At 34.6% G+C, this 21,253-nt stretch overlaps 2 protein-coding genes across 2 annotated transcripts; both read left to right on the forward strand.

Moving 5' to 3' along the window:
* The first annotated feature begins 3,972 nt into the window (after positions 1-3,972).
* Positions 3,973-6,284, forward strand: LOC111876575 (endo-1,3;1,4-beta-D-glucanase). Its single transcript, XM_023873128.3, has 7 exons — positions 3,973-4,170; positions 4,458-4,479; positions 4,604-4,721; positions 4,954-5,044; positions 5,173-5,262; positions 5,411-5,511; positions 6,006-6,284. The coding sequence occupies exons 1-7, from the start codon at positions 4,023-4,025 to the stop codon at positions 6,144-6,146; spliced, it is 711 nt and encodes a 236-aa protein (XP_023728896.1). The 5' UTR covers positions 3,973-4,022; the 3' UTR covers positions 6,147-6,284.
* A 9,835-nt stretch (positions 6,285-16,119) lies between these two features.
* On the forward strand, positions 16,120-18,955 carry LOC111876574 (endo-1,3;1,4-beta-D-glucanase). The gene is made up of 7 exons (XM_023873127.3): positions 16,120-16,364; positions 16,500-16,521; positions 16,645-16,777; positions 16,956-17,046; positions 17,212-17,301; positions 17,451-17,551; positions 18,581-18,955. The coding sequence occupies exons 1-7, from the start codon at positions 16,220-16,222 to the stop codon at positions 18,719-18,721; spliced, it is 723 nt and encodes a 240-aa protein (XP_023728895.1). The 5' UTR covers positions 16,120-16,219; the 3' UTR covers positions 18,722-18,955.
* Positions 18,956-21,253: the final 2,298 nt, after the last annotated feature.

The following is a 21,253-nucleotide window of genomic DNA, read 5'->3' on the forward strand; positions in this document are numbered from 1 at the left end:
CCATCAGCTGCAGAAGGAATTCCCATTAACTCCCTCTAACTAGTACATGCATATAATTACATACCACTGAAACCATACGATTCTTTAAATGAGAGGTCTCACATTACAACGATTAGACTTAAACAAGAGTTACACAATAGAGTTAGAACATAACCTTCTAAAATTATTTAGTTCCCATAGCATGTAATTTTAGTATATTCGTCTACTAGTTAGCTGAAGTTAGTAAGAACTCCTAAAATTAAAAAGCAAGCAGCATTCGATCATCAAGTAACCAGAACCAAGCATCACTTAATAACGCCACCCTATGACTGACTAATCAGTACTAGCATGCAAGTCTACAAGCTCACACAAGAGGCATACAAAGGCATCTCTCCTAGAATTCTATCATGCAAAAACTTAGCAGATCCTTAGCCTTAACTAGCATGTGATTTACAGATTCACAGATCAAACCATATCAGGTTGCATGTATGGGTAATTTGGGAAAACTTACTTGAGCTTGGTCGGTTGCATGCACTATACCCTTTTTCTTTTATTAGAAACCCTTTTATAAAACTTTTTCTTTTTGAAAAATCTACCAAACCCTCAGCTTGAGTTCAGACACACCCGAGAGTGCGTCTGAATCCCTTAAACTAAGGCTCTGATACCAACTTGCAACATCCCAAAAATACGTCCCAAAATTTTCATTTTTCATTTAATAAAAACAATATTCACAAACATCATCAATACATTCCAAATAAAATAAGTGTGTCCACATCATCTCAAATTAGAGTATATCACAAAAGCAGCAACACATGGTGGGTGCAACGTAGTCATCCCAAGCTCTTCTCCTTGGAACCAGAAGTACCTAAAACATAAACTGAAAACCGTGCTTAGTGAGTTCCCCAAACTACCCCATACCATACATAATAAACCACACACTGGGCCCGTGCTTGATATCGAGTCCTACTCTCAGGCCCTGCCCGACATCGAGCCCTCTCGGTATATAGATATGTTAATCTTAGGCCTCGCCTGACATCGGTCCCTACCCCTCATACATATAGGAATATGCCACATAATCATGCTAACACTTGCAAATACCATAATATAATAACATAGGATACAGTCATCGGGCCTCGCCCGACATCAGGCCCCGCCCGATATACATAGTAGCACATAACACATGTAAGGGTCATGTAGATTCCTAGCATCCTAACATAAATACAAGGGCTGACATTGGTGCCTTAGACCCACTAAACCCACTGAGGAAACTCACCTCAATTGACAAGCAAAAGATCTTACACTTGTTGCTGCTGCGAACCGATAAATCCCCAAACTATCAATACCAAATAACATTCAACTAATAATTGGATTCTAATCCATAACTATTAGTCCATTATTAGGATAAAGAGACCATTTTAACCTTTACCTAGTTTGGTCCAAGACGAAGACCCAAATTTTCAATCTAACCGGCCCAAAAACCAAATAACCATCCAAGGCCCACATATGGCCCAATTTTCTAAATTGCGCCCAAATCCTTACATAGGATTAACCTTAAGGCCCACTAATTTTTCCGAGTCCAAACTCTTGCATTCAGATGGCCCAACATGGCCCCAAGCGACTAAGCCCAAAGGATAACCCAACCCGAAGCCTAAACATGTGAAGTCCATCAGACTGAGTATGCGGGGTCTACTTAGCATGTACGTGCAACGTACTCGTTTGAAGGCTTGTACGATAAGCATACATGCTTGTACGCCTAGCATACTCACCCATTCAACCAAAACTTGATTTCAATACATAGCTCCAAAACCTAGATCTGACTTCCTTGAGTTGGATTAACACGTAGAGTTACTAACTTTACGTTCATGCATGACTAAATGAAGCTCTTAAGCTAATAAGAAACTTAATATATGACTTAATGCATGCATGAGACCTAATACCCCATAAAGTTGGCACCTTTATGCTTAGAAAGCCCTAATAAGCTTAAATCTAGAGGAATAATCCATTTAAACGTCCAAAACCATCAATCAACTCAAAAGGGAGCAAAAGTGTGAAAAATCAAACCATAAAGAAATCTAAGTATTCATAAATCAAGGTATGAATTAGATACCTCAAAGAGATTGCAACAAATATGATGATTCTGGATCTATGACCTTCCTTGCAAGCAAAGCACCTTCAATCTTCAAAGCTTCCTTCACAAAGAGTAAAACAACCAATAAAATCCTCTTAGGGGCTCAAGACCACCACCAAGAAGCTTAGGGGGCGCTTTATGGTTTTAAGAGGCTTAGGGGCTGGTAAAGAGGCCAGCCCTAAGGTTTTTAGGTGTTTATATAGGGTGCAATCACCCTAAATTAGGGTTTCAATATGTCTCATGTACGTCCTGCGTACATAATTGTATGCCCAGCACACGTATCTGCGTCCCGTTCCCACCTCACATCAGTACGCTAAACTTACCATGTGGTATGCCCTGCGTACTCGCTTCACAACTTGTACGCCAAGAGTAGCATGTGGTACGCTCCACGTACTGCCCAAGGACCAAAAGTGAAACTTTTATAATAGCAAGGGCAATAATGAACATTCCAATATTTAAGTGTTACAGGAAACATCGGCTTGGTATATATCCCTCATAAATTCTACAGTACACTACCCAGTAGAAAATATAAGTCCATATATCACCATCATGATCTCCCAAGTTGTACTTGATACGATCTGCCCATGAAGAGTATTCACTTGGTATAAGGATAGGTGCATGATTTCTTGTGCCATGACTGTGTGCAACTGAAACTGAATAGAGAACATTTTGGTTTTGATTCACACTTGCCATTGAGAACAAGTGATACTAGTTTAAAACTTGAAAAAAAATATTTTTGTGAAAATTTTTCTAATTCTCAAATTCGATCACACGAGCTCTGATACTAACCAAAAAAATGTGAAAATCAGTAAACCTTAGACTTGAAGAGTCTAAGTGTTGAAAAGACTGAAACAGAGTTTCAGAATCGTCAAGTGGCAAGTAATGCGGAAAATAAAGAGTTGTGAATCAACCAAGTCTATGATAAAAACATTTTTGTATGTTCAAGATCAATGATTAAAAAGTGTCTTATATTCATAAAGATTTAGTTACTAGTGTTTGAAATTGTAAACACACTAAAACACTCAAATGATTTTTACTCGATTCTTAATAAACATTGCTTAAACCATCCTTAATAAACATTTCCATCACCTTCATTTATATTATTAACAAAAACTATATATCTTTTACTCCGTTTCCAATGTGAGATAGATATAGACAAACTTGTAAATCAATTAACTAGGAAATGTTTATTATGGATGGTTTAAGCAATGATCCTAAAAATTTGATCATCAATTTTAGTTTGACACTATAAGGTAGGTTCTAAATTTCTTCTTAATATTATTCCTATATAATTTATTATAAGATTTAAAAAATAAGATAATTTATAGGACCCACCTAGTTTATAAGTAAACTCTTCATTACATGTTTTTTTTAAAAGAGCAAAATGAATTCCGTTGCCAGGACTTGAACCCGGGAACTCTTCATTACATGTTCTTTTGCGTTGCAATATATAATGATTGCATCATACATGCTCATATACTTCATGTGGGTGTGTTTGACTCATTGACTACACGTGTCGTTCTTTCAAAAACATATATATCATCAATCTCAACTGTAACCGTCCAACAAATCTTATATCACATTCTTCATCGGTTACTTATTGTCATTAAACGAAAAGTAGGACCACTTCTACTCTATATATATTTGATCCCTAAACTAGAAAAGATTCACCACAACACCAAATCAGCTCCACCGGAGTGATTTCGACATAGAAGATAGCCAACCGGTTTCAGAAACCCTAAAACTACAAACTATGGGTATCAATGTGCAAGGTCTCAAAACTTATGTGTATGACCTGAAGTACATTAGAAACCCGAGGGTACCAGAGTGCACTAAATTACCAACCCTCCCCTCGCCAAAAACACCTGTTGAGTTGACCAGAGCACGCATTCAACAAGCTGCTCCATTGTCCACAATGTCTGGCCCTGAATGCTGCGAGAACCCACCTACACTTTCCTCCGGCGGTGAATCCGGCGATGTCCTGCAGATCGCCTCTCTCAATTCTTACGTTACCGGGAACACTGATTCGAAGATCGCCGTTGTTCTGATTTCCGATGTTTATGGTACGCAACATCACTCCACTCTTTAGTGTTCTTATTTACCAACTCTAACTACTGTAATCAATGATAAGATTTATATCTGGATGTTCACTAGTCACTCTTGCAAAAATTATGTTTTAATCCATAAATAATTTACCTTTCAAGAAGCTAATTCATTAAAACACCTGTATTTTATAACTTTGAAGCCTATCTTTTAAAATCACTAACCCTTTTTTGGTTTGCAAGTCAACCATAGTTTGTATGATCATCTTATTGCTCTAATTTGTTTGCGTCTGGTATCTTTTGTGCAGGTTATGGAGCTCCAAAATTGAGGTATGGCTTGTCGCAAGAACATCCCCTTATATTAAAATTTTTCTTTTCTATGGATTAATTTATTGATTTGATCATTAGTTCCTTCTGGAAAATAAGATTACGATGTTTAATTTTAATTTTACAGGAAACTTGCAGACAAAATTGCCTCTTCTGGGTATTATGTAGTTGTCCCTGACTTCTTCCATGGAGACCCCTTGATTCCTGATTCGCCGATTCAAGATTGGCTAAAGAATCATGGACCGGTTGGTTTTCTGTCTAACACACACCTCATTATCAGTTAAATTTTATTGTTTTCCATTTCCAAATGTTTCAAACTTCAAATTATATAAATTAGCAAGTTCTGTAAGAAGTGATATCTACCTCGCACTTAAAAGAAAACACCATGAATAAATTAATGGTATAGTTTCAATTCTAGATTTCCAATGTCAAATAACATTCCTTATTTATACCTTTTTTCGTCTTTTCTTTTTGTAGGTGGAAGCAGTAGCATTTGCAAAATCGGTTATTCAGGCTCTGAAAGAGAAGGGTATCTCTAAAATTGGGGCTGCAGGATTCTGTTGGGGTGGTAAGATTAGCTTCACATCAACTTTGTTAATACATGCCAAACACAGTACAAGACTGTCATGTTCTGTCTTGTCCTGTGTAACAAATCGGGCTTGGTTGACTCAGTTGACTCAATTGTTTTTTTTTTAGCCAAGGTGGTTGTTGAGTTAGCAAAAGAGGCTGAAATACAAGTTGCTGCTCTCTTGCATCCTTCATTTCTCACTTTAGATGATATCAAGGGTATGTTTCATTCAACAACATTTATCATTTTCCCTCATTTCTAGAAACCTGTACATGTTTAAATACTTCAAACCTAAATCAAAAGGTTAATTTTCTGTAATTTCTGAGCTTTTTTGAATTTTTTTCTTGATGATATGATGGTTTTTAGGGGTTAAGGTTCCTATTGCAATACTGGGTGCTGAGATTGACAGAATGTCTCCACCAGAACTTGTCAAAGAATTTGAGCTTGCTTTAGAAGCAAAACCAGAGGTAACTTCTTCGAGCTTTTGTAAAGTGTACATTTTTTTTTCCACCTTTAACTTTACTTTGTAAAGTCTACAACTTTTCTTACACCTTTAATAATGTAAAAGAAAATAGGTATGCACTCTAAAATTTAACCAATTTTAGTAAAGGTCGTCTAAATACAAATCAATGGTGTAATTGGGTAGAATATTCCAAATTAATGTCCTTATAAGAAAAAAAAAAAATAGAGAAAGTACAATGTCATAATTGTGTAGATTTTTAAAAAGTATAATGTCATAATAAGCAACAAAATTGAATGTACAATGTTCTAATAGAAAGAAATATAAGTAGGATGCGAGTCTGTATCCCACTTTTTTGTGTGGGACGAAAAATTTCGATTTTTTTCCATTACCATCAGACTGTTTCAGTCCAATGCATGTCAAACACAGTTATGTTCTGTCATGGATCCAACATATGAACAACAGGCAAGGAAGGATATATAAATTTATGTTGGTCTGCAGATTGATCATTTTGTGAAGATATATAATGGGGTTTCGCACGGTTGGACTGTCCGATGGAAAGATGATGATGAAATCGCGGTGAAGTGTGCAAAAGAGGCGCATGAGGATCTTGTGGCTTGGTTTGGCAAGTGTCTTGTATAAAACCAGTTAACCCTGTAAAACATAATAATGTAAAACAAAGAGAGATGGAGATGATAGAGAACACTCCATTTACAAATAAATAAAGTGTTGTGAAGACTTTGTAGTAAGTTTTTAATACAAAGTTAAAATTGTGATTTGGATCGTGATGTTGTTCTTTGATGAATTTAGTTTTATGTTAATCGTAAGGTTGTTGAATAAGTGTTGATTGAGAGAGGATTGGTCCGTAAGGTTGTTCATGGGTAAGATGGGATGGTTCTATAATGGATAAGTTTTTTATGACTAAATTCGATTATTAGGGTGAGGTTATTTATGTTTTTTGCACATTTGAGAGATTGAAAACAAGTACATCCAGTCTTCAGTCTTTTTATGCTTATGTGGACCGGTCTGAACCAAAATGCTCGATGTTAGTCCCAGATCAAGAATAAAACACTAAAAACTGAATATTGGTTAAAATCTATTATAATAAATGAAAGTTTTTTTGCCACTTGTCATTCATTCAATTTGCGAAATGTCATTTTGTGGTTATTTTAAATTAATTTTTTCCACATGTTATTTTATAAGTTTTTCTAATTTATTAAATTCTATATAATATTTTAATGTACTAATTGCAATAAATATGATAATAAATGAATATAAATTTCATTAATCAACTTACCTTTTAATTTCAAAATTCTAAAAATTAAGGCTTATTAATTTCTTTTGTTTATTTATTTAATTTTTTTTTAAAATTTAAAAGATAAAAAACATTTTCATTATAATAATTTATTATTTTTCTTATTCTCTTATAAATTAAAAGTTCTTAAATATTTTGACCTTTATATTTAACTTTTTGTTTTTTTTTTTAATTAACCTATATAATACATGAGTCTCACAACTAGTATTTATTAATTACGATTTCTAAACAAAGAGAATAAATTGTAAAAAATCACAATTTATTAGCACATTCTCTAATTTCTCTATGATAGCTAAAACTTATTGATCTCACAAAACTCATGCATAAAAGTATATGAAAACCTAGAATGAGTATTATATAAATAGTAATCTAGAATAGATTTGAAATACTCGGTGCAAACATAGTACTTCAATTCTTATATTGAGTGCAAATGTCTTATCTTTATCTTCGCTTTGTACTTCCAAATGACTTGATCTTCAATATATTCTGATAACTAAGACTAATATATTCGGATAACTAAGACTGAGTTCAAGGTTGATAAGAACTCCGCGTATGTAATTAATAGTCTTAAAATCATTAAATTAAAGGGTCCCATCATAACAATCTTCACAAATTTAATGATGTCAAAACCAACTATAGAAATTACAAATAAAAACTACTCTATACATGTCTCTTACAAAATCCAAGATTTTTCTATATTTTTCATTTTTCCTAAATAAATCAGTGATAGAAATAAAAAATGCACCCGTTTCAACCAACCTTTGAATAATCTTGAAACTATTCAACTTCGTCCAAAATTTCCTTCTTGATAATTTTGGATGTTTCAATTTTCGCTCCTTTTTCACCAATCTAGAAAGATTAGCATTTGATAGCCTTTGCGATCTCGGTCTATTATATGTATTCTTGACTAACACATTTCCATTTTTCCTCGACTTAGCATTACATAAACCACGAATTCACTTGTTTTCTTCTACAATCATAACAAAATACACATGTTATATTTAGCTAAACTTTTGAGGATGTTAATATTCTATACATGCATAGATCTATCATACACAAACATAATAGAAATGGGTCGACTAGGAGAAAAAGAAGAAAAATATGAGAAAGAAGGTGACATATGATGAGATGCACCGAAATCCAAGATCCATCATGCTTGAAGTAGTAAACGGATACAAACGTAAATGAGACATAAATGCTTACATGTAATCAATATTCAAAGCAAGGGACTGTTTGAATTCCTAAAAAACATAAGGATCCAAAGCAGAAGATGGTGTGGTGGTAACATGAACATTTTGTAACATCCCAAAAATACAGTGTAAATTTTTTATTTTTAAATCATTAATAAAACCATAGTAATCCAAACATCATATAAAAAAACCATAAATCGTGTATCTCAAATTATCATAACATCTGTCAAAATATATCAGAGTATAAACATCCCAAGCTAACCAAATGGTGTGTGCACTGCAATCATCCCGAGCTCTTTCCCTTGCTACCGAAAATACCTGAAACCAAAACTAAAAACTGTAAGCACGAAGCTTGGTAGAGTCACACATCTTGACTTTACTATCTCCAAGATCTTTCAGGTAGTTTGGGTAGCTTCACATCCAATGTCCCTTTAATTGTCAATAGAAACATATGGACTCTTCAGGAATAGCACATGGGACTATCTCAAAATTAGCCTTTCACTTTACCATATAGTCAAATAGTTTGACCTTGACTGATCCCTTTCCTTTGGGAAGAGAAACCTTTTATGGACTACCAATGTTGCCATTATCCATGGAAATTGGGGATACAAATCTCTAAACCATGTTTGTTTGACTTGTGCTCTTAAGCATATCTACTTCAGCACAAATCAACATATATGTTAGATTAATTAGGGTCACGTCGTTGTTAGTCATATAGAGTTCTTAATGAAATGACTATATGACTCAGGAAGCAAGTGAAGAACCAAATCAATGGCTAGCTCCCTTGGGAAAACGACACCCAACATTCCCAATCTGTTAATGTGTGACATCACATAGAATTTCCATCTAGGTGTTTGGATGTCAACAGGGCTTGAATAACCTTGAACTTTTCAAGTTGAAGAAAACGTGGGTTGGGGAGGATCACTGGAGGGGGTGAAGGAAGAGTTGGAGAAACATGATTTCCAGTTCTACCATTTGAAAAAGGGAACATCCTTTCACCTTGATCAACTTGTGGAAGATCATCTTCAGAAGGAAAACCATTTCCAGAAGGACGAGAAAGACCATTGTTGTCTGAAATCGACATTTATAAAGGGAGAAAAGGATTCGAGTTAGTTGATTTATTTAATCCTTCATTATTAACACAAAATTTAAATTAAGGCTAGGATCCATATTTTCGATTCGAATTCTGAAGAGGGATTTCGTAATCAAATTCAAATCTATTTTAGGTAGGTAAAGTATTTACCAATTTCAACCTTATGAAACTCCTAGATCTTTGAGATTCATTGAACCATTCAATGGCATGTTTAATCTCGATTATGCTCTCACTTTTGTGACTGGGATGCCGAGGATCACAAACGAGATTTGAATAACCATGCAACTTAGTTTGGTACTCTCGATGTCATTTATCATCTAATTAATGTGCCGTTTAACCACACACACTCCATTAATCAATAATAATTTACGAGACACCCATTGCCAACAATATTAGTTCATATTAGTGTGTCGGTTAACCACATACGCTCCACTAATGACAAATAAGATGCAATGTGCAATTTCATGGGTTAACATCAAATTCACATTTTTCCTAAAGTAACTAAGAATGGGATTTTAGAAAATCATTTAGTTACTTTATAATTCATTATACTTTTAATGAGAGTTTATAGTTCTATCAAACCTGTTCAGCTAACGACCCCTCACTAGTCAAGAGACCGGTGGGTAAGAGTAGATACCCAATGACGTTCATTTTATAGGTCACTTCCTTAAACTCCTCTTATCGACTAGCTTCGTGAATGAGACCTACTAACGGTAAGAGTGACTTTTCTTATACACATATATATAAATTAAACTCTTAATCTTACATATAGTATATGGTGTATTCTAAACATTTTAAAATACTAAGGGTTTAATCTTATAATAAATTAAACTTTTAATTTAATTAAATTTAAACCATATATGGATTTATAAAATCAATAAGGATATATTTTAGGGTTTCTCATTTTAAATTCCAAAATTAAACCGTTTAATTTTAAATTTTAAACAACCCAAAAATATTATTTAATCCAATTAATAATTATCTAACAACCAATATCCATAAGGATAATTATAGTCAAATAAATCATCATTATCTAATTCATAGTTATCTCCTAACATTTAGGGTTTTTATTGAATTATCTTATATTACCAAAAACAGATTATGGTAGAACAAACCAAAGACAATTACCAAATATAAACCTAGTAAATCAAGTTAGAAAAGAAAATCCGAAAACATATCTGACGCACCAAGTCAACGAGTTGGAGGACCAAACTCGACAAGTTCTAAGAGCAACTCGAGTTCAATGAACAGAATGTCGATTATGTTCCCTTCTCCTTTGAGGAATTCACAATTGCATCATATTCAATAGAAAACTAATCCTAGTCTCTAATATTACTGATGAGTTTTGAGCAAAACATATAATCCTATGTGTGCATGCAACCCTAATTGTTTTGGATATAGGTTTACTCTTATTAAACATGTAAACTTGAACAACAAAGAAGAAACCTTAGGTTCTATGTATTATAATCAAAATTCACATAATAAAGGGTTATAATACATATCTTTAAGATTTTTATTGTAAACAATCTTGAATCCTTTCTTGAAAGACCTTTGGTAGCAACCGCGCACAAGTGTCGCACCCCTAATGGCTCACAATCAAACTCAAGCAACCAAGGATTACTATAGAGAGAGAGAGAGAAGGGAAGAAGAATTTCGGCTCTAAGCCTTTTCTAAGAGTGTATAGCCAAAATTCCTTATTTGGTAGGGTTTATATAGGTGTTAGGAAGGTATTGGATTAGTCAGGTATATCCAAGATAAACCTAATCCCTTCACTTCCTCCTTAAGGCATCCAAGGCACCCTTAGAGCCCAAGGAAACCCTAGGAGCATCTAAATTTCGTTTCCCTTACCATAGGGAGGTTTTAAAATTGCCCAATACTCAACTATTGAACATTGTAACGTTTAGTCCCTGCAGTTTCAATTAATTCTTTTAATCCCAAAATTAATTCCAAATTAATTTCTAATTAAATATTAATTAAACATTATGATTTCTAATTAATATATTATTTCCATAATACATTAATAAATCATTTATTTTGATTTCTAATTAATTTATTAACCAAGTAATAAATTAATAAATTATTCTTTTTTCTCTAATATTTATTCTATTCAATTGTTAGATTTGATGGCAACCCAAAAGGACATTGCTACTATCAATTCAACTACATACCAATTATAGTTATGAGCTTAGACAGCTAATCCAATAAGATGAACATGGAAGAATCTCGATCGAGATGAGGTCAGGTGTTTAGATATGAAATTTGACCATAGTACCCTCAAATACTTTGCCCTAGGGAAGAAAAGCATAAAAAGTTCAAACTAATTGCGAAAATGCCACCGTGCATTTAATTAAAAAAAAAAAACTAAAATCTAAATTTATAACAGCCACATTTTTTGAGATTAATGGTTCGAATTTGTCCTTATAGTCCTCACCAAATTTTGAGTCTTCACCTGATCTTAGTTTTATAAAATTTAAGAGTTGACTTGGTGAATTTAATTTATAACCACTAATTAGCCGTTTTAAAAAATAATGATAAATTAGTTAAATTTACAAAAATAAAAAGAAAACCATGAAAAAGAAAAAATTAACCATTGAAGATCCACTTAGTTTGAAGTTAAAATGTAACACCGAAATTTTCAAAACAAAATTTTCATTTAAAATTACTTATCTCTTTAATACTTTTCATAGAAATCCCATTTTATTTAAATTACAATACATGACTCTTTTGTTTAATCAATTGATAAAACAAAATCCTCAAACAAGCGCTTCCTCTGGTGTGTACAATTGAGCCGGTGCCGTCCCGTGAACCTGAGAAACCTGAAACACATAACACAAAACACTGTAAGCACGAAGCTTAGTGAGTTCCCCAAAATACCACATACAACACATACGCCAATCAAGGCTACAATACGACCCTCCGGTCGGTGTGTCTCAGCGGAACCCTCCAGTTCCGTATCGTTGGACCCTACGGTCCGGTCTGTATCGTTGGACCCTCCGGTCCGGTCTATATCGTTGGACCCTCCGGTCCGGTCTATAAACTTCGCATAGCATAAATCACAAAGACATAATGCATAGCATTTCACATATAACATAATACTCAATGTGAGCACATAAGACCCTCTGGTCACACATAACTACCACTCAAGGTAACGTATAATGAGAAGACTCACCTGCTACTGCCGACTGAAGAACAATCCACGTTGCTCCGACCATCATCATGAATTCCACCACTGAATCACCGAAACCACTAATTACCAATAACAACCAAATTACTCCTGGAAGTCAACTGGTCAACTCTTGGTCAAAGTCAAAGTCAACCCTCCTGGTTAACCCTGCTTGCCGAGTCAACCCGTCGACTCGTCGAGTCCCCATGCTTAGAATTTCCCCAATCCGCGACTCAACTCGCCGAGTCACCCCGAGACTCGCCGAGTCCCACAACTCTGAGTCCACTCGCACACAACTCACCGAGTCATCCCTTGACTCACCGATTCTCGACTCAACCAGAAAATATTGGGATTCTTCGACAAGACTCGCCGAGTCCAAGAACAGACTCGCCGAGTCTAAGGCTATCTTCAACCTACTCGCCGAGTTGTTCATACAACTCGCCAAGTTCCAGACCATCTTCATCCAACTCGCCGAGTTGTTCTTCCAACTTGTCGAGTTCCAGCTTATCTTCAAGCAACTCGTCGAGTCTACCAATGTGACTCGCCGAGTACCACCGGTCTGAATCCATATAGAAGCATTCCAGGACATGCAATTGATCCAAAACATAGATCTAGCCTCTTACAACTCATCCATCATGTAAAGTGGCAAACTTTACGTGAATCCAAAGAGATCTATGCATTTTACACATTAGGGCTAAGGTTTGGGACATGATAGCTTCACCCAACACTCAACATAGGGACTTTCATGCATTCCAACCCTTCTCCATTCCAGATCTGAGGTAGCAACCTCAGATCTAACCTCTAAACTCCAATACATCCAAAGATATGATCTCTAACACCCCCAAAATGATGCATCTAAGAAATAGCAGCTAAAAAACGAGATATTACCTCAAAAGAACGCCCCAACTACAATGAAACTCGAATCCAAGCAAAGCCCCTTGCTCCAAGCCTGTTACCCTTCAAGATTTCCTCAACAATTGCTTCTCCAAGCTTCCAAATGCACTTGATCCACTCACACACGAAGGTTAGGGTTTCTGGACTTGAGGATGAGTAAGGAGGCTGGGGGAATGGATGTTATGTTCTTTATATAGGGCTCAACCCCGAGAATTAGGGTTTTCTCCACTCAGCGCCTACTCGCCGAGTCGGCTACTTAACACGCGACCAAGTCGCTGCTCTACTCGCCGAGTCCACTCATGGACTCGCCGAGTCGCTCTTGCCCAATTTACTCTTTTAGCCCTTCAACTCTACTCTTGATATTTCGGGATGTTACATAAAATTAATATATATATATATATATATATATATATATATATATATATATATATATATATATATATATATACACACACACACACACACAAAGAGGTAGGTTCCATTGAGATTAAAAATAAAATAAAGATCTTGAGATTCAATCTCAACCATATATTTCACATTTGTCGCTGTAACCTCCGTCATACCGACACGAAATGCCTGTTATAATTATAAATGATTATATAGCATCACTCGTTCCTTTTTTCTCCACCACTATCCCCACCACCACAACCGCCAACGACACCACCACTACCACCACCTCTAACACCAGCTAACCCTACCACTCACCTCCGTCACTTATACCACCGCTACCTTTGTCACCACCACCTCTTCTGGCACTGAATGACATATATGTATAATCATTTATGATTAGACATATACGTATAAACATGCATAATCATATAAATTATACCTCTCTGCTATATAAGCATTTATGATTAGGCATGCTCTGTTGTTGTCGGTACGCTGGAGCGTTAAAGCGGCAAAAGTACGACTTTTTTGGATTAGTGGTCCTTTTGAGGTAGTTTCGTTGCGTTTTTGGTCCCTCGGTAAACTTAAATGACTGTAATGCCCTTGGGGTATTTATTTTTCATTTTTCTTTCATTATTTTAAAATCTAATTGTTTTTTATTTATTTTAATAATTAAAAAAAGTGGGGCCACCTCTCTCTATCTCTCTCTCTCTGTCTCTCTCTCTCGTGAAAAAGAAATTCACCCCTAACTCACTTCTTCATCTTCTCCAATTCATATCATATCTGATGAACACAGATACACACTTCTAAATTATATGAACACGTAGAGTTTTCAGATTCTATTTCTCATACAAACACACTTCTATATTTTTATATGAAGATGGTCACAGATATGGAAGGAGGTGTGATAATGACTACATGGGAACATCGGAAGTCAGAGATAGCTACAAGACCCGTCATCTCCATTCACTCTGATTCAGCGGTAACCCTAATATGATCTTCATAGCAACGACGTCGAAACCTTAATCGGAGTTAGGGTGTGTTGTGGCTCCGGCGACCTCATGCTTCATCTCTATCCTTCCGCGATTGATCCAATCTTACTGCTTTTTACCTATTTCTCAACGTATATACATACAGATAAATGTATATACTTCTAGTTTAATTTTCATCTTCATCTATTTCTGGTTTAATTTTCATATTTCTCACGTTCTCTTTTGTTCTCTCAACAGGTAATGCTCACTGGCATTTGTTAGAATCAAATTGGGTTTGGATCTATTAATCTAATTAAAAAGGGATTGGAAGTGGGTTGATTTGGGAATCGAGGTTTGTGTTGATTGGGATATTGTTTCCTCAAAATCTATTAAAACGGTAATGGGTTAGGAGAGAGAGAGAGAGAGAGAGAGAGAGAGAGAGAGAGAGAGAGAGAGAAGGGAGAAATTGATTTTGGAGACGGTAATCTAACCGGGAATAGTAGCAACAGACGATAATCTGTTAAGGTGCTGGAATTGATTTTGGAGAAGGAGGAGGGTCACTAGAGGGAAGCGAGAGGGACTTCTTGATAGTCACTGAAATGGGTCTTCTTCTCCTCGATCTAGTGTGTGTAAGTGTGTTCCTAGTGAAAGTGGGTGAAGAACTTTAAGGTTTTTTGTGGGTTAATCCAAGTTGTTGGAATCTGATGTTGAAATGGATTATGAATGATGTTTAGATCGCTGGTGGGTTTGCACAGGAGAGAGAGAGAGAGAGAGAGAGAGAGAGAGAGAGAGAGAGAGAGAGAGAGAGAGAGAGAGAGAGAGAGAGAGAGAGAGAGATGGGTCCAATTTAATTATTTAATTTCTTTTTCATTTAAATTAAATAGAAAAAAACATAAAATATAAATACCCCAAGGGCATTACAGTCATTTCAGTTTACCGAGGGACCAAAAACACAACGAAACTACCTCAAAAGGACCACAGATCCAAAAAAGTTGTGGTTTAAACTAAAACCCCAAAAAAATACATGCCATATAGGGCGTGTTTGGCACGGAGCTTTTGGAAGCGTTTGAGAGCTTCTAGCTTTTAGCTTTTGACAAAACGCTCTAGTTTAAACAAAAAGCTTCGTTTGGCAGTACGAGCGTTTAACTTTTAGTTTTAACAAAACGCTCTGATTCTAAAAGCTACTTCATGTAGCTTTTAATAAAACGCTCCGGAGCTTTTGAAATCAATTTCCATAATTACCCTTAAAAATATATTTATATATATATATATATATATATATATATATATATATATATATATATATATATATATATATATATATATATATATATTTTTATTTTTAATCAATTGTCCTTTTATGTAATTTTATATATTTCAAAAGCTTCCAGCTACTTTTGCCAAACATTCATATAACAAGTAAAAGCTACAGCTTCCCGCTACCAGCTACTAGCTACCCGCTACCCACTTCCAGCTAACAGCTACTTTTGTCAAACACGCCCATAAACTTTTTTGAATTTTATCTTTTTTTTTTAGTTCGACAGTACGATACGAGGAGTCCATTTTATTATTATTTTTTTTCTTAATACTTTTCCTACAAACTGCAATTAACCAACCCTATCCATTTGCCAACAAGGCAACAACACCTGTTGAGTTACAAGAGCACGCATTCCACAACCTACTCCATTGCCCACACTCCACAATGTCTGGCCCAGAATGCTGCGAGAACCCACCTACACTCTCCTCCGGCGGTGAATCCGGTGACGTGCAGATCGCCTCTCTTAATTCTTATGTTTCAGGGAACACTGATTCAAAGATCGCCGTTGTTCTAATTTCCGATATATTTGGTACTCAACTTCACTCCACTCTTAGTATTCTTATTCACCAACTCTAACTGCTGTAATCAATCATAAGATTTATATCATAGTTTGTATGATCATCTGATTGCTCTAATTTGTTTCTCTCTGATATCTTTTGTGCAGGTTATGGAGCTCCAAAATTGAGGTATGCCTTATCTGAAGAACAACTCCTTATATTAAATTTCTTGTTTTTATGGTTTAATTTATTGATTTGGCCATTAGTTCCTTCTGGAAAATAAGATTACGGTGTTTAACTTTAATTTTACAGGAAGCTTGCAGACAAAGTTGCCTCCGCTGGATATTATGTAGTTGTCCCTGACTTCTTCCATGGAGACCCCTTCAATGGAGACCCATCGAATCCTGATTCTCCGCTTAAAGATTGGTTAAAGAATCATGCACCCGTTGGTTTTTTCTTTAACACACACCTCGTTATGAGTTAAAATTTTACTGTTTTCCATTTCTAAATGTTTTAAACTTCAAACTACATAAATTAGCAAGTTCTGTAAGAACTGATATCTACTTCTAACTTAAAAAAAAAAAAGAACACCATGAATAGTTTTTTTTTTTTTTTTTTGGTAGGTGGAAGCAGTAGCATTTGCCAAAGCGGTTATTCAGGCTCTGAAAGAGAAGGGTATCTCTAAAATTGGGGCTGCAGGATTCTGTTGGGGTGGTAAGATTAGCTTCACATCAACTTTATTAATACATGCCAAACACAAACACAGTACTAAGCACACATCACACGACTGTCCTGATCTGTCATGTTCTGTCTTGTCGTTTGTAACAAATCGGGCTTTGGTTGACTCAATTGTTTTTTTTTTAAATAATTTTTTTATAGCCAAGGTGGTTGTTGAGCTAGCAAAAGAGGCTGAAATACAAGTTTCCGCTCTCTTGCATCCTTCATTTGTCACTTTAGATGATATCAAGGGTATGTTTCATTCAACAACATTTATCATTATCCCTCATTTCTAGAAACGTGTACATGTTTAAATTCTTCGAACCTAAATCAAAAGGTTGATTTTCTGTAATTTCTGAGTTTTTTTGAAAATTTTGTCTTATTGATATGATGGTTTTTAGGGGTTAAGGTTCCTATTGCAATACTGGGTGCTGAGATTGACAGAATGTCTCCACCAGAACTTGTCAAAGAATTTGAGCTTGCTTTAGAAGCAAAACCGGAGGTAACTTCTTCTAGCTATTGTAAATTGTACAACTTTTCTTTCACCTTTAAGTAATTATAGTTAAAGAGCAAACTACTTCCATTGATTTGTTTATAATTATAATTATATCCTACGTTAATTTTAATTATATCCTACTTTAATTTTCTAGTGACGACACTGTACTTTGAAAATTTAATCAGTTTTAGCAAGGTCGTCTAAATAGTAAATACAAATCAATTTTCTCTTTCACTGTAATAATTGGGTAGATATTTCAAAATATAATGTCCTAATAAGAAAACAGTTGAAAATACAATGGTAATTAAGTAGAATATTCAAAATTAATGTCCTAATAAGAAGAAATATAGAAAGTGCAATGTTATAATTGGGTATATTTTTACAAAATATAATGTGAGAATAAGCAAAAAATTGAATGTAGAATGTAATAGAAAAAATATAAGTAGAATGTGAGCCCGTATCCCACTTTTTTGTGTGCGGCATTTTTGTTTTTTGATTTTTTCCCATTAACAACAAACTATTTCAGTTCAATGCATGTCAAACGCAGTCCAACGTAGGGGTGGCAAATCGGGTCATCTTGTTGTGTTTTTGTCTGACACGACACGACATGACAATGTTTTATAACACGAACACTACACGATGTCGTGGGTTTTTTAACTAACACGAAAGCGAACAAATTAAAAAATGACAAACACGACACGACAACGATAACATAAAATACCGATTAATTAATTTAATTATTATTCATATATAACACGCGAAAATTACGACAAATAAATGTTAAATCGTGTCAATTCGTGTCGAATTTTAAACACGACATGACACGACATAGTGTTTTTTTTACACTTGACACGAACACGAATTAAAAATTTTAGTTTAGTCCCAATTTTGTTTCGTGTAATGTATTTTTGTTGAGTTGTGTCATAAACTGCTACTCCTAGTACAATGTATGTCAATCGCAGTACAACCTGTTAGAACATGGATCCAACATATGAACATGCAGGGAAGGATATATAAATTTATGTTGGTCTGCAGATTGATCATTTTGTGAAAATATATAATGGTGTATCGCACGGTTGGACTGTCCGATGGAATGATGATGATGAAATCGCGGTGAAGTGTGCAAAAGAGGCGCATGAGGATCTTGTGGCTTGGTTTGGCAAGTGTCTTGTATAAAAGCAGTCGACCCAGTAAAACATAATAATGTAAAACAAAGAGAGATGGAGATGATAGAGAAAACTCCATTTACAAATAAATAAAGTGTTGTGAAGATTTTGTAGTAAGTTTTTAATACAAAGTTAAAATTGTGAATTGGATCGTGAGGTTGTTGTTTGATGAATTTAGTTTTATGTAAACTGTGATCATGATAAGTGTTGATTGATTAGTAACACCGAGAGGATTGGCCCTTAAGGTTGTTTCATGGGTAAAATGGGATGGTTCTATATTGGATAAGTGTTTTATGACTAAATTCGATTATTAGGGTGATGTTATTTATATCTTTTGCATATTTTAGAGATCGAAAATTAGTCCATTCAATCTTCTATCGTTTTATGCTTATGTCCGAACCAACATGCTTGTTGTTAGTCCATATCAAGATTAAAACACTAATAACTGAATATAGGTGAAAATAAAATATTTCTTAATTACGATTTCTGAACAAAGAGAATAAATTATAAAAAAATCACAATTAATTAGCACATTCTCTGATTTCTCTATGAAAGCTAAAACTTTTTGATCTCACAACACTCATGCACAAAAGTATATGAAAGCCTGGAATGAGTACTACATAAATACTAATCTAGAATAGATTTGAAATACTCGATGCAAACATAATACTTTAGTTATTATATTGAGTGCAAACTTCTTATTTTTATCTTGGTTTTGTACTTCAAAATGAATTGATCTTCAATATATTTAGATATCTAAGACTGAGTTTAAGGTAGATCTTCACCGGTGTCCATAACAACTCTACAAATGTAATTAATAGTCTTAAGGTGTGTTCGACAAAACTAAGCGATAACGGATAGCTTGCAGCGTGTAGTAGATAACGGGTAACTTGTAGCGTTTTGTTAAACGCTACATGAAGTAGTATTTGGATTTGAAGCGTTTTGTTTAAACTAAATGCTAGAAGCTTGTAGTGCCAAACAAGACTTTCTGTTCAAAACGAAGCGTTTTGTTAAACGCTAGAAGGTAGAAGATCTCAAACGCTCCGTGTCGAAAACGCCCTTAAAATAATTAAATCAAAGGATTCATTCATTTCAATCTTCCCAAATTTGACGATGTCAAAACCAACTATAGAATTTAGAAATAAAAGACTAATCTATACATGTCTCTTACAAAAGATGATATTTTTCTATATTTTTCATTTTTTCTTAATAAATCAACAAAAGAAATAAAAAATACATCGGTTTCAACCAACCTCTGAATAATCTTGAAACTATTCAACTTCATCCAAAATTTTCTTCTTGATCAAGATAAATTTTGGATCTTTCAATTTTCTCTCCTTTTAGACAATTTAGAGAGATTAGCATTTGATAGCCTTTTCCAACTCTCTCTATTATATGTATTCTACACTTATACATTTCCATTTTTCCTCGATTTAGCATTACATAAACCACCAATTCACTTGTTGTCTTTTACGGTTATAACAAAATACACATGTTATATTTATCTAAACATTCAAGGCTGTTAATATTCTCTACATGCATAAATGTATCACATGCTGACATAATAGAAATGGGTTAACCAGGAGAAAAAGAAGAAAAATATGAGAAAGAAGGTGACATATGATGAGATGCACTAGTATCCAAAACCCATTATGAAGAAGTAATACCAGAAGTAGTAGACAAAAACAAACCTAAATGAAACATAGATGCTTACATGTAATCAATATTCAAAGCAAGGAACTATTTAAATTGCTAAGAATATATAATGATGCAAAGCATAAGATGGTGTGATGGTAGCATGAACAATAGTTTCTATTATGGGTGCAACATTAGTAAATTATGGTAGACAAGGATTATGTGGCTAGGATGGTGGCTGAAACGATCAAGTTGGTTTGTTTTAATATAGAGCAAGTTGTAGTTTCTTTGCCTTGTTAAGTAAACAATGATAACTAAAACTTCTAATGGTTATTCTACTTGTAGAAAGCACATTAATCAAAATTAACTTTAGGGGCCGGTCTATTTTGGTTTGAAGATTATGGTCATTATGGAACAAAAAACATGATCAGGATAGGAAGATAATTTAGGTACTTTATCATCGTGAGACTTGAACCAAGTCTTATCTACAATCAACTTATGAACAACTGATTCAACGATAGGAAGTAGGGTGTAGTGAAGGATTCTTCCGTATAATCCTCTGAAGTCAGACTGTAACGCCATAATAGCTAGCGAACCAAATGCTGCTCTTCCATCCTAGAAATATAAGGTCTACAACCTTTCAACTCAATTGAATTTGTATAAGCTAACTGATCCCATAAATAAGACAATGCAACATAAAAATTCTGAACATCTATAGTATTCTATTAAAGGGCTCGAATATCACATTCCAACTGATACCTTTTATCAAAATGTAACACTCCAAGGTTCAGGTACTTTTGAATTCATCCCTATAATTTTATTTTATGTCATTTTGGTCCCTAAGTCCAAGAGAAGGTGTCTTGAAGCCCTAGTGGAAATATTGTAATTATGGGCAAGAGGAGTACGC

This window comes from Lactuca sativa, chromosome 5 (assembly GCF_002870075.4).
Source record: "Lactuca sativa cultivar Salinas chromosome 5, Lsat_Salinas_v11, whole genome shotgun sequence".
NCBI classification, from domain to species: Eukaryota; Viridiplantae; Streptophyta; class Magnoliopsida; order Asterales; family Asteraceae; genus Lactuca; species Lactuca sativa.

Bases quoted from the DNA above. Each gene is read 5' to 3' on its own strand.
- LOC111876574 (XM_023873127.3), top strand. From the start codon at position 16,220: ATGTCTGGCCCAGAATGCTGCGAGAACCCACCTACACTCTCCTCCGGC. The intron at 16,522-16,644 runs GTATGCCTTATC...TTAATTTTACAG, and splicing joins TATGGAGCTCCAAAATTGAG to GAAGCTTGCAGACAAAGTTG. The intron at 17,552-18,580 runs GTAACTTCTTCT...GTTGGTCTGCAG, and splicing joins CTTTAGAAGCAAAACCGGAG to ATTGATCATTTTGTGAAAAT.
- LOC111876575 (XM_023873128.3), top strand. From the start codon at position 4,023: ATGTCTGGCCCTGAATGCTGCGAGAACCCACCTACACTTTCCTCCGGC. The intron at 4,722-4,953 runs GTTGGTTTTCTG...TTCTTTTTGTAG, and splicing joins GGCTAAAGAATCATGGACCG to GTGGAAGCAGTAGCATTTGC. The intron at 5,512-6,005 runs GTAACTTCTTCG...GTTGGTCTGCAG, and splicing joins CTTTAGAAGCAAAACCAGAG to ATTGATCATTTTGTGAAGAT.